Raw genomic sequence first — 17,726 nt, 5'->3', positions numbered from 1 at the left:
TCCTGACAGTCCGAACGAATCTGACTTGCCATGATCGGAGTTGGTTTTATTTATACTCAAATGAAGTTAAGGGTTTCTCACATTTGGTTCCGGGTTGTATGTTGGAAAGTTATTGTTTTCACTCAGCTAGTTACGTTTGTCTTTTGTTGACAAGAACGATGGTTCTTGTCACTAAGTTCCTGTTTTGGGTTTAATGCTTATACTGTTCCTGCTTTGGGTTATAATGCATAAACTGTTCCTGCTTATGTTGTACGTTTCGGTTGGTTCTGATAAGTGTGTCACAATTGTTTTATATGAACGGTGTGGCCTGAGACTTCCGGGTGTGTATGGTATGATCTGATTTACTGAGTGTGTTATAATGAATGTGTTACAATGGTGTGGTTTGGCTTTCCAAAGTGTGTTACAATGTGTCTATGGCTGATAGTGTGTATTACAATATGTTCTGTATAGCAGATATGCTACAGTACGATTTGAAAGGAAGCTTTGAAGGTACGCTGTAATGCGTCCTCCAAAACCCCACACATTGAGCTGTTCTTCTTCTTCTTCATCTATGAGCGAGGTTGTATACTCCTATGCCTTCAGTCTCTCTTTCGGGAGGTTGGGACATAATCAGAGTCATACCCACTCTGGCTAAAAACTAGCCTTAAGCTGTGCTTAGAGATCTGAAGTACAGTATCCCACACTTCCTATGATCTCCAACCGCAGCTTATCTTTTAACCTGACAGCCTCTGTCATATGGTTTGTACTTTCAGGTTTGTTCATGTCTCATCTTCAAATTCTGTCGTCTTCCCCCAGGAGCGTCTCCCACGCCACAATACTGCCGCCAACACCCCCGACCCACCACACGACTCCGGGGCCGAGCACAGGCAGTCTCGTAGGAGGACGCACCCCCCGAGCACCACCCCGCAAAAGAACCGTATCCTGCATGACCGACGGGGCGCGCCCGACCATACGCTGGTAGTCCTAGAACCCTCCACCCCCGCCGCACGGTGGCACCGCGCACCCAGCGCCAATCAGTCTGAACCTCTACAGAGCCCACGCGCAACGGCACCGCACCCACCGTGGCAGCGACACCAGCCCCGCAGGGCCCCGGTATCCCCGCCCACCGGGCACCGTTACCATCGCACGCGCCGCAACGACCTTGCGTTGGTCCCGACAACAAGGCGCCGAGCGCTCGATCCCCCCCCCCCCCCCGCGGCCGGACCAAACAACCCCGGCCCCAAACGCACCGCCGCACGCAATCCCATCCGTCAAAATCAAGACACAGGCCTCCGCGGGGGCCACCCAAGAACGCGCCTGTCCCCCCAGAAACCGCCCATGCACCCCCGAGAAAGCGCGCCGGCACGCGGCATCGCAGCGACAGCACCGCCGCCCGAGAAAACCGCTTCCCGTGGGGAGCTATGTTGTAATCGTCCTTGTAGTTTGACATATTTGTATCAACTGTTTTGATTTCCTTTTTTTAGATTTCTATTTCATTATCTTTCATGAATTTCAATATTTTTTTTATTTCCGTACCTGCTTTGTCTTTCCATTTTTCTTTTAATTTTTCGAAGGAGATCTCTTTTCTTTTATTTTCATATTTTTTGCATTTGAATATTATGTGTCGTCCTGTATCTGGTTCTTGGCATATTTGACAGTCTCCTATTTCTTTTATTCTCATTTTGTTGAGCCAAAATAGTGAAATAGTGACCTGTCAGAATTCTGTTTGTCACTCTGACCTCTTTTGGTCAGTCTCATTCTAACAGTGGTTGAAGGATCATCTCTTTTTCTCACAGTGAGTTTGATACGAAGTGACACAAATATACACGAACATTTAAACACTACACAAATTACACACAGTTCCAAAATTTCGAAAATATTAAATATACAGAAAGTAAGGTGGTAAGAAAGAACATAAGTGACGAAGATGGGGGGGGATCCCCCCGGGGGGAGTAGGATTTTCGGATCCTACTATGGAATCCTTGGTGAGGATTCCGGTAAAACAAAAAAACGGAAAAAAAATAACAGAGGTGAGCGAATTATTATAAACGATTCATATGAACCGGAAGAAATCTTCTTAATCGTGGAAAGTGTAACAAAAGGCAAAAGCTTAGCCACATACAACCCTTTTCTCTTTGCAAAGGCAACAGAAAACGCCATTGGAAATGCGCCATTGCAAACTACATTACTTAGAGATGGGAAGATTCTCATCAAGGTGAAAAACAGAAAAGATGCAGAAAAATTAAAAAAAATAAAGCTTAGTTGGGGAAAAACGGAAATACAAGTAAAAGTAGAAGAACACAAAACCCTTAATTCTTGCAAGGGTATAGTGAGATGTGATGCCTTCAAATTTATGACGGAAAATGAATTGAAAGAGGGATTAATCAACGATCATGTGTCAGACGTATATATTTTCAAAAGGAAAAACTTTAATGGTGAACTTGCTAATACAAGAACAGCCATCATAACATTCGAAAAAACTAAACCACCCAAGGATATACACATAGGATATTTTAAGGAAAAAGTGGAATTATACATCCCTCTACCAATGAGATGCATGAAATGCATGCGACTCGGTCACATTAAAGCGAAATGTTTTAGGGAAAAAAAATGTGCCAAGTGCAACGAAAATTTTCACGAGACATGTAACAATCCCCCCAAATGTGCAGAATGTGGAGGCAACCACTCTACCCTAGACAAAGAGTGCCCGATATTTAAAGATGAATACGAAATAAAAAGAATACAAACTATAAACAGAATCACACTCAGAGAGGCTCGAAAAATACGCAGAGACGCAGTGCCTGCAATTCCTAGGACGTACCTAAAAGAAACTTTCGCGAATACAATAGCTAGAAATAATAGGGAACATACCAACACAACAACTAACAACCAACCAGAACCAGAAAACGAAGAAGAACAAAACAACCAAAGAATAATCATAGAAAAAGTAACAGAGACTCCAAAGAACCAAAAATCAATACAATCGATCGAACAAAACGAAACGGATCACATAACAACAAAATACATTATAAACAGAACAGAAAATAACACAGAAAATGAAAATTACATAACAAACAACTACCAAGAAAATGAACAAACAATAAGAAAAAGAACAAGAAGCGAAACAATAAATTTCAGTGACACAGAGGTATATCTGAGTGAATCAGAAGTATACCAAAGTGACACTGAAAATTCTAGATACTTAAATGCAGCAGAAGAGTTAACCCCACCAAATAATTAATAATTTGATTTGACAAGGTGTGAGCAGGAAAAATGATTTTTTTCAATATTATCCAAGCAAACATACAATCACTGAGAAAAAACAAAGAAGAACTTAAACATCTCACGCAAACACAAGACATTCATGGAATATGCCTACAAGAGACATGGACCAAAAAAAATAAGAATATTAAAATACCAGGGTACAACACCATTAAAACAGATAGGTCAGATGGCTATGGAGGAAGCTGTATCCTTATAAGAAAAGGAATAAAATACAAAGAAATCAACATCACAAATCAAGTAGAAACAATTCAAACCACAGCAATAGTAACACTCAAAACAAAAATGACTATTATATCAATATACATAGCACCACAGGCAAGCAATATAGAGATAAAAAATACAATAGCCCAAATAATACACAATACCAAAGACATGAAAAAAGTTTTAATAGTGGGTGATTTCAATGCGCACCACAGATATTGGGGAGATGATAAAACCGATAAAAAAGGTGAAATCATCCTGGAAGAATTTGAAAATTCAGAATTAATAATCCTACATAACAATACATACACATGCATTCCAACAGACAAAAACAAAAGAAAAACTTCAATAGACCTATCAATAATATCAAAAGATATATTCCTAGAAACAAACAAACAAATCACAGACTATCATATAGGAGGCAGCAACCACAAAGTAATAAAAATTACCCTAAAAATTAAAAACAGCTGCTCACCCACATTCGTTATAAATAAAAATAAAACATATAAACAAATAAATGAACTAGATCACACAAAAATTAACACAATAAAACAATGCATCAATAAAATCAAACAGATAACTAAAAATAATACTCACCGAACAAAACATAAACTAAAAGTATGGTGGAATGAAGAATTAAAAACTGCCTTTAAGAATCGAAACATAGCCAGAACTTCCTTTAATAATTCACGCACTATAAAAAACTCAATGGAATGCAAGAAAAGAACAGCTATCCTGATTTACAAAATAAAAAAACATAAAAGAGAACTATTTTACCACACTCTAGATAGTATAAACTCCCAAACTAATACCAAAGAACTATGGGACTTAGTATACAACATTAACAATAACAAAAATCATGCCAAAGAATCGAACATTATACACAATGATAATAAAATAGCCAAAGACTTTTTAGATTTAAACTTCGAAAAAAATAAATTATCCAAATTTAGAACAGATACAAACAATGCAACCCAAATAGACATGGAATTAATTAATAAGGAAATATGGACGGAATTACTAAAAAACAAGAAAAATACAGCACCAGGAATAGACAAAATAACTTACGAAATGCTTCGTAGCATAAACGAAGAAACACTCAAGATCATCATAAAAGATGCAAACAATATGTGGATGAAAGGAAAAATACACAAAAATCTAAAACAAATCAAAATTATAGCCATACCAAAACCAGAAAAAGATCCAAACAATATAAACAATTACAGACCAATCGCACTCATTCCGACTCCTACAAAAATTCTAAACTCTGCAGTACTCCTCAAACTAAATAGACACATAGAATTAAGAAAGATTCTACCAGAAACCTCTTTTGGATTTAGAAAACACAAAACAATAAATCAATGCATAAATTACCTAACAAATCAAGTATACCAAAACAAAAGGAAAAATAACATGACCGGGGCAATATTTATAGATTTAGAAAAGGCATATAACAAAGTCAAAACCAAAACACTGATACAAAAATTAATTAACGCTAACACACCAAACCAAATAACTCTATGGGTTACTAATTTCCTTAAAAATAGAACAGTAGAGATAGAAAGTAACACAAAGATCAAAATGCTAGTCACTAACGGATTACCCCAGGGAGATGTAATGTCCCCAACTCTATTCAATCTATATACCAAAGATATACACAATAAAGTAACAAATGAAAACACAAAATTAATACAATATGCAGATGACTTTGTGATAATTGCCAGAGGAAAGGACCAACACGAATTGAAGACCAATCTTCAAACATCTTTAAATTCATTCATAAACGAAATAGAAGAACTAAATCTCCCCATAAACACGGACAAAACTAAATATATGATATTTAACAATAAAAACCAAAATTTCAACCTCAACATACGAAACACACAAATAGAAATAACCAACACATACAAATACCTCGGCACCATAATAGACAATAAGCTTAAATTTCATAAACACATAGAATACCTGAGAAATAAAGCCATAGATAGACTAAACATTTTAAAAATACTATGCGCAAAAAATAACAATCTAGACCCACAAAAAGCTCTAATAGTATACAGGTCAACTATGCGAAGCATATTTGAAACGGGCTCATCATACTTAAACAATAGCAACAAAAGCAATAGGAAAAAAATAAATACAACAATTAACCAAGCGATACGCAAAGCTACAGGATGCACAAAAACGACACCCATCAACACCTTGCACGCTATTGCAGCCGAGATCCCATTCCAATTCAGATCTAAATTCATAGCACGTAAAGAACTAGCAAAAATAATAGTATATTCACACATATTAAGAAAACAAATAAATAAGATAAAAGATAATAACTACAATAATAAGTCAAAATCATACCAAGAGAAAATATATGAAGAAGACTACAACATTTTAAAACATCTATCCATTAGCCAAATGAACAACATTGCAACAAAAATAAACATAGACACAACACTTAATAAAGAAATAGGTACCAAAGCAAACAAAAATAAAGAGACGATTAAATCAATAACCTTAGAAAAGATGAAAAACTACAACAATAATGGACCAACAATTTTTACGGATGGTAGCTTAAAAGATAATCAGGCGGGAATAGGAATTTACATAAAAGATAGAAAACATAACATATACAAAGAATATAAAATTAAAAACATAGCATCAATAGCAACAATAGAACTGATAGCCATCGAAAAAGCTCTGGAGATAGCTAAAAAATATAAGATGAAAAACATAATCCTATATACTGATAGCCTGACCTCATGCAACATCCTAAAAAAAGCACAAAAAGAACCACAAATAGAAGGAATTATATATAACATATTACAAAGATGCACCAGCACTAACACACAAATTGTTTGGATACCGTCGCACGTAGGTATAAACGGAAACGAAGTCGCAGACGAATTAGCGAATAAAGGATGCCTAACAAGTATAGAATTAGACAATAAAATAAGGTTTACTGATGCCAAAGATTTGTACCGTAAGGAAATGGAAAAACAGGCTACAGAATGGTACACAAATGAGTCCATTACTAAAGGACAGAAATTCCTTAATTTTCAAACTGAATTCAAAACTGAAATTTGGCACAAAAACATAAAAATTAGCGGGAAACAAATAAAAATAATGAACAGAATATTATCCGGGCATGACTATTCAGATTACTGGCTAGCCAAAATGAAAATAACCCAAAAAGGTGAATGTGAAAATTGCAGAAAATCAAATACAGGATGGCACATGATCTTTGACTGTCCTAAATACAATAATAATAACAATAACAATAACAATAGAACAAAATTTGAAGATTTCCGAAAAACATGGAGAGAACCCTCTGGAAAAACAATAAGGCAAATTATAAATTTCATAAAACAAAATCACATAGAAATATGAAAAGAATGAGAGGAAAAGGAGAAACATCTTTTATCTCTTCCTGCAATGGAAGATCATTTAAAGAAAAAAAAAATCTCCCTAAAACCTCAAAAAAAAAAAACAAACAAACAAACAAACAAACAAACAAGAGAAAAAAAAAATAATAGCATAGATAACTATAATTAATTAGAGAAATAAATGGAACAACACAAACAGATGGAAACTAACTGAATTTTGTTTTCAAAACCCAGTATAGTTACCCACACACATATACACACCAAATTCAAAAAAACGGACACAAAAACAACACCCAACAGACAACACAAAACAATCTGAGTATCAAACCCCGTGAAATAAACGATGTGACAACCAAATACTGAAAGAAGAGAAAAAAAAATAAAAAAAAAATAAAGAGAAATAGACTGCAAGGTCTCTCTAACAATCAAGATGGTCAACCTCTGATTATGATGTCCCACAACATCATAGGAGGACAAACCCCATCACCCAAAGAAGAAGAAGAAGAAGACCTCTTTTGGTGACAGTTCTGTGTCTCTCTCCCATGCCGTTAATGGGAATTCCGGTTCGAATTCCAGGAATTTTTTTCCCTTATGGTTGCTCTCCTTTTCGTACCAGTGTTGTGTTTCTTTTAACATCTGCTCTTTTAGTTTAATGAAACCATCTGTGTATCTTATTTTATTGTTAACAACTAGATCACTTATTGTGCCTATTATCACTTATTCCTTTGCTAGTTTGTCGGCCCATTCATTTCCGCTTATTCCGACATGTGCGGGTATCCACCATATTTCCACCCCTATTTTTTTCCTTTTTTGTGGATGTTGTATATACAGCCGTACCGGCGAACTCGTTCGTTCCTGGGAACGTTCGCCGTGACGCTCATTTTCACTCATTTCATAGCCCTCTAGATCAAAAATTAGAAAACCGTATAGATTTTGTACTGGCCAACCTAGTGGTACAACCCTGTCCACTCATGAGCGACGAATGTTTCTCGTTGAACGAGTTCGCCGGTACGGCTGATAATCTTTTCTATTTCCTCTTCGTTTTTTGCTTTCTTCAAGATTTCACAGCCTGCTAAGCTATCCGTAAATATTATTGGATTTTTCATTCCTATCATTTCTGCTTGTTCTATTGCTTTTTCTATCGCTAGTAGCTCTATTGTTGTGATTGCCGCAATATTTTTTGTTTTGTAACTGTGATACCATCTGTTTTTTTTGTCTTGTAATAGGATTCCTATTCCTGTTTTCCCTTCTATGGCACTTCCATCCGTGTATATAGTTGGTCTATCCTTCGTAATTTGTTCTATTTTTCTGAGTGTAATTTGTTTTGTCATTATTTTGTTTGTATCTTTCTTTTTCTCTATTTCTTGTTTTAAGCTTGTATTATTTTTTATGTATCCCGATATGTCATTTTCTTTGGTAGTTGATATTGTTTTTAACAGCTCTATATGTTCCCCGTATAATTTTTCTTGGCTAGTCATTTTTTTCCTCGTTTGTTTCATTTCTCCTATTTTTTTCATTTGTTTTCTAGCTATAGGGCAAAACGTGAAAGCACTTATAATCTCTTTGCTGGCAACATATTTCCTTCTAATTTTTAGAGGCACTTCTGCGTTAATGGCGTGTAGGGAATTTGTTGGGGTTGTTTTAGTACATCCTGATATCCTTCTCAGTGCTATGTGTGTTGCGGAGTTTAGCTTGTTACTGTTTATTTTATTATTGTTGCTGGTATATGAGGATCCCCTTTCCAAGATGCTTCTTATTGTTGCTCTATAGACGGTTCTTGCTTTATGTGGGGCTATGCTATTTCTATTGGCGCAGATGATTTTGAAAATATTCAGTCTTTCGGTTGCTTTATTTTTTAGGTACTCTAGGTGTTTATTGAAGTTTAGGTTCTTGTCTAGTATAGTTCCCAGGTATTTGTATGTGTTCACTTGTTCTATTGGAGTATTGTTTATATTTATGTCTATATTATAGTTGTTTTTCCCCATCACCATTATTTTTGTCTTTGAGAGGTTTGTTTTTAAGCTTAGTTGTTCTATTCCTATCATAAATTGTCGCATGCTTTGTTCTAAGTTACTTTTTAATGTTGCGTCATTGCATCCAGCTACCAGTATTATGAAATCGTCAGCGTATTGTATTAGTTTGGTGTTTTTTTTTTTTGTTATTTACTCTTTGGTGTAGCTCTCTTGTATATATGTTGAATAGTGTAGGAGACATCACGTCTCCTTGTGGGAGACCATCCGTCACTAATTTAACGATTTTTTTCCGTTGCTTGTTATTTCGATAGTCCTATTTCTTAAGAAATCTCCTATCCAGTGTATGATTTGACTAGGCATATTCGCTTCTATTAAGTTTTTTATTAATACACTGCTTTTCACCGTGTTATATGCATTTGCTAGATCAACAAATATTATGCCTGTCCTTAAATTATTTTTTTTGTTCATTGTAATTTGATTACAGACATAGTTGGTACACATTTGTATCGACCTTTTTTTTCTAAATCCAAAAGAGGTGTCAGGTAGTATCTTGTTTGTTGTGATGTGCCTGTTTATTTTTTTTAATACTGCTGTGTTGCTTACTTTTATTATTGTTTGTAGAAGAGAGATGATTCTGTAGTTTTCTATTTGTTGTATATCTTTTCCTGGTTTTGGGATTGCTATTGCGTTTATTTTCTTGTATTGTTTTTTTTTTTATTTTGCCCCTTTGCCACATTTCATTTATTTCCCGTATGAAGTTATTTTTTCTTTTGTGTTTAGATGTTTTAGCATTTCATATGTGATTTTGTCATCCCCTGGTGCTGATTTCTTTTTTTTTTCTGATTATATTGTCCCAATCTTCTACCTATATCACAGTTTCCTCGTTTATTAATTCTGGTATATTGAATGCTTCCAGTTTTAGTCCTTTGTTCTTTTCGAAATTTATGTCCAGTAGCTTTTTGCGTTTTCCTCATTACTATGAATAATCTTTTCTTCATTTGTATTTAATTTTAATTTTTTTAACTATTTCCCACAGTTCTTTATTAGATGTATCTTCGTTTATTGTTTTTATTGTATTTTCTAAGTATTTTCTTTTACTGTTACAAAATTTCTAGCATCAATGTTGCTGATGTTTTCTTTAGTTCGATTAAGGATTCAATGGTTCTATAATTGTTGAAGGATTTTCTTGCGTTCGTTTTCTGTTTCCACGCATTTTTTATTTCTTTATTCCACCATGATTTTGGTTTGTGTTTCACCCTGTGTCGATTTTTTTTAAATAATGGTTTGGATTTGTTTTGCTAGTTGTTTTATTGTTTGTGGTGTTTTGCTGTTTATTCGACTAATTTGCTCTAGAATTTTTGCTTTGTTGTATACTATTGTTTTTCCATCTGTTGTGCTTTTGTTGAGGCTTATTTCTATTATTCGGTGCTGGCTATTTCCTATGTGTTGGTCTAAAATTTTTTTGTGTGTGTCGACATATATATCTTGTGTTATTATTGTTAAGTCTATTGCTGTTCTTCGTTTAGTTGTGTCGCTAGGTATATTTGTGTATGTTTCGTTTTTTAGTACTATTAAACTTGAGGCTTCAATTCCTTCCAATAAGGTGTTTCCCCAGCTGTCTATTTTTCCATCACCCCAATATGAATGGTGGCTGTTAAAGTCTCTTGCAATTATCGTCTTTTCACCGAAATTCGTTATTTGGTTTATCATTTCTTCAAATTCATATATCGTTGCTTTCGTTGAGGCATAAATGGAAGTTATATTAATGTTCAACTCGGTTAGTTTTATTCCTACTAACTGTATAAATTTGGAGCTCTGTAATTCTGGTATTCTTCTAAATTTTATTTTATTTTTAATAATAATGCATGATCCGCCATATCCATCCTCTCTATCTTGTCTTACTATATTGAATCCATTTATTTTTCCTTTTTCGTTATTTTTCAGCCATGTCTCTTGGAGACATCCTATTAAATAATTTCCTTTCAATAGGAATTCTCTAAGTTCATCCTTGCAATTTCGTAAACTTTGTACATTATTTTGGAAATTTTTTATATTTTCCATTTTTTTTAATGAATGTTATTTATTTATTTTTTTAATGTTTATTTGTCTGTTTGTTGGATATGTTGCTTTGTTTCTGATTTATTTGGCGATCTGGGATGAGGACTGATTTCGTCGCTCATAAAACCTGCCATTTCCTCCTCGCTAGTATCGATTATTTCTATTTCAGTAATTTTGTTCTGATTCTTAATATTTTCTGTGTCTTTTGTTTCGTTTTCTGATTCGTTTTTTTCTAAGTTATTTTTTTCTGTGTCGTTTTGATTATTTTGCTTGTCTGTGAATGTGGGAGTTATTTTCTGCATATTGATATTGTGTTCGTTTTCCATTATTCTATTCTATTTTTTGTTTGTATTTTTTTAATTTCGACCACGTCCAAATATACTGGGCAATTTTTGTCCAACGTGCTATGGTTTTCTCCACATTCCATGCACCGTTCGACTCCATTGCAGTTTTCGTGATATTCCTCGGCGCATTTTGCGCATTTCTTTGTTCCCCGGCAGTTCTTTTTTTGTGTCCTAACCGGAGGCATGTCATACACCTCATCGGTTTCGGGTAGTATTGTTCTACCAACACATCGTAGTAATATCCAACGTTCACACGTCTCGGTATTACTGTTGTGTTGAACGTTAGTATCGCTGTTCTTGTGTTCACGTATTTGCCGTCCTTATCTTTTCGCTTGACGATGTAAGCCGCCTTTCTTTTAGTCCCTCTACTATCTGCTGTTCTGTTGTCGCCATTACCCAAGTGCCACAAATCCACTAAACGACCACCAAACGGCTTCTAAACGACTCAAGTTCTCTACCTAAACGGAATATAGAAAGACTTCGTTTAGCAAACGGCAAACGACTCATGCATTCTAAAAATAGCAAAAAAGCTGATGGCGCTCTCTGTTGGTGGGATACCCCAACCAGTTGAGCTTCATCGCTTGGAGGAGAGCTTTCTCATTTCCTTTGTACTGTTGTATGGTTTCGCATTGAAGTTATGCATCGCTAGAACTAGAACGACGATTGTTTAAATCAGGTATGTCAAACTGGCGGCCCGCGGGCCGCATGCGGCCCGCGTCGATTCTGGATGCGGCCCGCAAGAGTATTTTGAGAATTGCTAAAAGCACTGCAAACCCTAAATCTGTTATTACTATTTGTCAAAGTGTATTAAATTTTCCAGAGAAGAACAATCCTTTTGTTGGTATATGGAAACTAACATGAATGTACCCATAACATCTCATAAACTTATTTTACACTAACGTACATATCAATCGAGACCCTTAAGAATCATTGAATCGAATGCAAGCTCAATCGTATTATGTTTCGATTAAATTCTGAATATTAGCATAGTTTTGTGCACATTCGATTGCGCATTCTGTATGGAAAAATAGATTTGCGTCAACTGTCTACAAACGAAAAAGAAATGAAAATAACTTGATACACACACTAGGAAACTTCGCAACAACTAGTGATGGATTGTCGGAATCGCATCCACGGCTCAAAACCATTTCCGATTTTAGCTATTCTTACTCCGAATCCGGCCAAAATCAAACCAACAGTTCCGTTCGGTGCCGTCCGAAGCCTATCTTCTTCTTTTCTTTGGCTCAACAACCGATGTCGGTCAAGGCCTGCCTGTACCCACTTGTGGGCTTGGCTTCCAGTGACTAATTGATTCCCCCCATAGCAGGATAGTCAGTCCTACGTATGGCGGCGCGGTTTAATTGGGGATTGAACCCATGGCGGGCATGTTGTTAAGTCGTACGAGTTGACGACTGTACTACGAGACCGGCTCAATCGGCTACGGTCCGAAGCCTATAGAGCCGTTTAAAGCCATTCGGAACCGTTGGAGTCATCGGTTGTCCCACCGAATTTGACAATCTCCATGCCCCCGACTGCCGAGTAAAGGATTCATTCGGCTTCGATTTTTCCGACCTTAGAATGTTACATCATTGATATTCGATTGGAGCCACTTCTGTTTTTTGTCATAATCATGCCACCATAAATGTTAATAAAAATGATTGTAGCCAAGTTGGAATTATTTGTACCCAACATTCTGCAAGACGAATTAATGTAATTTCCAACCTCCCCAAAAATCAAAACCAAAATGATATGATTACGTTTAAGCCTAAAGGATTTAGATTAATGATAAAAATAATCTAAATGCCGAAGCCATGCCAGCTTATTAATAGATTAGCTCACACAGTCCTTAATTCCTCAATTCGCGAATCATCTCCCTTCAAGTGTCAAAAACAGATTTGCCGATCTGTATGGGAACACACACCACGACTCTTCGTCAGATAAAATTATCGTAATTTAAAAAAAAGTTATTCGTAAAATACGGGTTCTTGTTATAAGAAATGAATATATCACCAGAACACTTGGAACTTGGAAATTAGCAAAAAATAATGTTTCAACACGTGTTATTACAATTTTTCTCTTGATCTGTAAAAACATTGCAAGCAAATATTTTTGTTATTCAACCAGTGATGGATAGCTCGGATTGCTTGAAAAAGATTCACTACAGGCTGGTAGACTTCTCCTACTTCAGTGAAAAAGTGTGTTTAACAGATATTTTCTAGCAGAACTGCCGTAAGAGAACGCGAGTAATGTAAAATGTCCTTTTTTAGTAATAACGTTGAAAGTACATTAAAAAAAATTTCTCATGTAAAAAATAGCACATATAAAAATAACATCGCGAATTTGTACATAACAAACGATTCCAGATAAGAAGCGAGGAGTACACAAAAAGTCAATTTGTTTAACAATAAAAATGTAAAAAAGTATTTTACATAAATATTAGGGTATATTTTCCATTCCCAACTTTGCGGCCCGCGAATCACTGAAATTTTGTACTTGCGGCCCTCTGATGAAATGAGTTTGACACAGCTGGTTTAAATACTAAACTCCTACGGAAACCACCAGCACTGAAGCAAGTGAGATTTGAGTAATGGTCGTTGGTGTTGATACCCACGTATCTGACCACACGACCATTTATATTGATTTTTGCTCAGAAAGTTAGAAGGCTATATAGGTCATAATAAGAAGAAACTTGTCGAAACACATTGCAAGAAAAGGATAGCAATATAATGATTAGTTTTAACGCCATCTATTGATCAAACCAATGAAGCTGTGGAGCTTTCATTTTTTTTCTATGGATATTCAATTTTCCAGTCGTTTAAGCTTAATCTGTAGCGCTTGGGTACTGCATCACACCCTATTACACCTTTCGATGTATTGAGGGTTTCATGCTCGTAAACCTTTGTGTTGCCTAGGTTTAGATTGTATTTCGCTAGTTTACTAGCCTGGCGTTTGCTTTTTACTAACACTAATAGACGACCGTCTCTTAGTGCCGTGACTTTTTTTGGTCGATCTCCTAATGCGGCTTCCAAACACTTCTGCACTAGGAATGGGCATTTGTCTTTTACAGGCGCCCCCCGAGTTACGACCCCCTCGAGTTACGACGATTCGCAGATACGAAGATTTTGATTTTGACAGTTTAAAATTGTCATTGACAAGAAATTAATGTATTTTTTGAATTTCTGTGCTGATAACCGTTACATACACATTACCAAAGATTCCACAACTCCCCGGTCTCGAATATCTATATCGTGTAAACGGCTTTTGGAGAAAAATTGATACATTATCGTAGATTATTTTAAATAAAATACACGATTTCATCGATTCCGACTCTTCAATTTCGGTTATAAACTTTATTATCACATATATTCGACATACGACTATTTCTACTTACGCCCTCCTTTGGGACATTTTTTCGGTCCCAAATACAGTCGTATCTCGGGGGACACCTGTACTAGGTTTTCCTTTGTACCTTCGATGACCTTAAAAACTTCTTCCTCTGTTAGTATGTCACACAAGTCTACTTTTTCTCCTCTGAACTTTCTTTTCTTTTGGTTTTTTTTTTGGTGATATTACTGAGCCTAGTGGCTCGTAATATGAACCAAACGTCTCCCCCCCTCCGGGGGATCGGTCCCCCATCTTTTGTTCCTACACTCCTAGTTTCCTTTTTTGTACCTTACCTGCTTATTTTTTTTTTATTTAATTAACTTTATACTTAGCCTTTATGTATGAAATTTGTGTCCGTTTTTGTTCTCTTGTCCGCTAGCACAACCGTTCACTTTGAACTCACACTTGCGAATGCATTGAGCTGTTCAAGAATTGTATGTCGCCGGGTTCTGTCAAAATCTTTTGATAAATCTAATATTGCACAGTCAATAGTGGCCTTTGGGGTTATGGGTTTCTAAAAGTTCATTAGGTTCGGCAAAATATGTCTCAGTACCTTTCCTACCTCTAAAGGCGTGTTGATTGGTACTAAGGAGGTTACGATCTTCTAATTCTTGGGTCAGTCTTCTATTTACCATTCTTTCCATGATTTTGCCAATACAATTTAGAAGAGAAATGGGGCGGTAGCTGTCTATTGCATGTGATGATTTTTTGGGTTTTGGAGGGAGCGTTGGAATTGTGAAGCAGGTTTTCCAGTCATCCGGTATGTTCCCGGAAGACCAAATAATATTTTAAATCCGAAGGAGAACTGTTTTGGACCGCTAAGGGAGATTTTGAAGCTTTGGATAACCAATGTTGTCCGGGCCTGAAGACAGGCCACGCCATTTATTAAGAGCCCAATTAAGATCATCAAGAGAAAAAAAACTATTGTAATTTTGGTCGGAAGCGTCAACTGGTGGAAGGGGTCTGGACTCAGAGATGAATTTATGGCTTAGAAAATGAGATGGAAAATTATGTGTTGCAGATGTATCATAAAAGTATCTAGCTGAAGTCTTAGGTATTTCTGTTTTAAGTAATGATTGGTGTAGAATTGTAGTTTTTACCAGATAATATTGCAACTTTCCGGAATATTACTTAGGTGGTTGTCTTAGGGTTAATTTGAAACCCAAATTTACCCCTAGATAATTTTTTTTTGCAAATTTGACGGCTTTTCTTGATTCCCGGTTGGCTTCTCGGTATTGATACGCCAAGAGCGGGGTAAAAATATTGCTTCTTTTTTTGAGCGTTGAAGACTCTTGAGTGCTTTTCATCGAGTCTTAATGGCAAGGGCAACTGTTTTATTCCACCAAGGGACGATCTTTCTGCCAACTGTACCCTTTGTAAGAAGGATACTAGTTAAGGCTGCATTTGTTATTGTCTCTGTAAAGCGTGTAAAGGATGGAGGATCATCTAAAGGTAGAGTGTATGTCATTTCTATTTTGTATTTTTCCCAGTCAGCCACCTCATATTTCCACCTGGAGCGTTTTTGAGGGCCGTGGGTCAGTGGTGATCACTGCCATGTGTTTCGTTATGAATGGAAACAGTAAAACTAGAAGCTATAGAAGAGGAGAATAGTACCTTGTTACCACAAAAATCTAAAATAGTACCTTGTCCACTAGTGGGACATGTACGTGTGGCTGTGGTGTTATGAATGACGTCTATGCTACAGTTATCAAAATAGACCTGCAGCATATGGCCACGGGTATTACAGCCGGGATTTCCACAAGTACAATGCAGTGCATTTAAATCATTTTTAATAAAAAAATGTTAGTTCATCAGAGTTACGGCTCATGCTCCGGATAATCCAGGATATGGTAAACAAAGGTGTATTGTTATTTAACGAAAGATGGGAATTTGGAGAATGAATGTTTGGAGTTGAATAAGAAAGAAGTTGTGGTGTATGTAGTCATTGTGTTGCTCTCCCTCGGAGTTGAAGAGATTGGAAGAGGAAGGGATAGGGATAGAAAATTAGGGGGATTTTTTGTGAAGGGGTTTTTTTTTTGGGAGGGAGGGAGGGAGGTTTCTTCCCCGGAGGAAGAGGACCCGTTTGAGAGGGCTCGTTTTTTAAGCGCCTTTGAAGAAGTCGCTTTGCTTCCGTCCGGAAGGGACGAGGAGCAAGAAGAGTAAGACTCATTGTTTCAACTTTATCAGTGGTTTTGTTTTAATTAAAAGTATTAATAAATTTGGTTTGTTCGATTTGCATTTTTTAAAAAGTTTCTGTGAGCAGATCAATTTTCTTATTTAGATTATCATGTTCTTGTTTAAGATGGGAAATAATTTGATCTTTTGGGTCAGGATGGCAACAGGTGGAGTAAGTTTTATCAAAAATTCTTCATTTAGTTTTTTTTTTAAGATTGGCAATTTCTTCATCTCTAGAATCTGGTATAGTGGAAAGGGCAACGTTAGTTTGTGAATTGGAGGACACAATTGGAGCGAGAGTGAGCCTTTGTTGAATTACGCTCTGTCTATGTATGTGAGATTCTATTTATTTTCGTGCTTCAGAGAAAGACACGTTGTAATCAATTTTCCATTTAATGACTTCCTGTTCTTTGAGATAAGATGGGCAGTATTTGTCAAACGAACTGTGGTTACCCTTGCAATTAACACATTTCTGTGGTACAGTGCAATCGCCATGGGCAGGGATATCACAATTATTGCAAACCTGTGAGGTTCCACACTTCAGCCTGGTATGGCCAAAGTGGGCACGTTTAAGGCAGAGCATGGGTTAGGGATAGTATGTATGGGGGATTCACTTGGAGTGGGCCAAGGCAGATAACAAAGGAGACACGAATTGAAGCAATACGAAGGAGGAAAAAATGGTAGGTATTATTTCACTATTAGTAAAACGACACACTTCCGTAACTTTTTGATCTTTTAAATTGACTTCTTCATCCTTCATGTGTTTAAGATCAGTAGAGAAAATTACGCATTGGACGGTATTAAGAGTAGTGTGGGGTGTGATGTTGATAAGTGTTCCATTGATGAGTTTTGTTAGAGTTTGTAATATTTTATAGTGAGACAATGATCGTTTTCAAAAGGTACTTAGAATTATTATTAATTAGGTTACCTTCTAGCGGTCGTCCAAC

At 36.3% G+C, this 17,726-nt stretch overlaps 1 protein-coding gene across 1 annotated transcript; it reads right to left on the bottom strand.

Moving 5' to 3' along the window:
* Positions 1–1,214: 1,214 nt before the first annotated feature.
* Positions 1,215–13,005, bottom strand: LOC125906426 (uncharacterized). Its single transcript, XM_049605183.1, has 2 exons — positions 7,356–13,005; positions 1,215–1,718 (listed from the first exon to the last, which is right to left on the bottom strand). Exon 1 carries the CDS (start codon positions 8,900–8,902, stop codon positions 7,793–7,795), a length of 1,110 nt encoding a protein of 369 aa, XP_049461140.1. The 5' UTR covers positions 8,903–13,005; the 3' UTR covers positions 1,215–1,718; positions 7,356–7,792.
* Between the last annotated feature and the right edge of the window lie 4,721 nt (positions 13,006–17,726).

The sequence above is a fragment of the Anopheles coluzzii genome, chromosome 2, assembly GCF_943734685.1.
Source record: "Anopheles coluzzii chromosome 2, AcolN3, whole genome shotgun sequence".
In the NCBI taxonomy this organism is placed as follows: domain Eukaryota; kingdom Metazoa; phylum Arthropoda; class Insecta; order Diptera; family Culicidae; genus Anopheles; species Anopheles coluzzii.
Note: the sequence above shows the minus strand (reverse complement) of the source record. Positions and strands in the feature narration are given on the sequence as shown.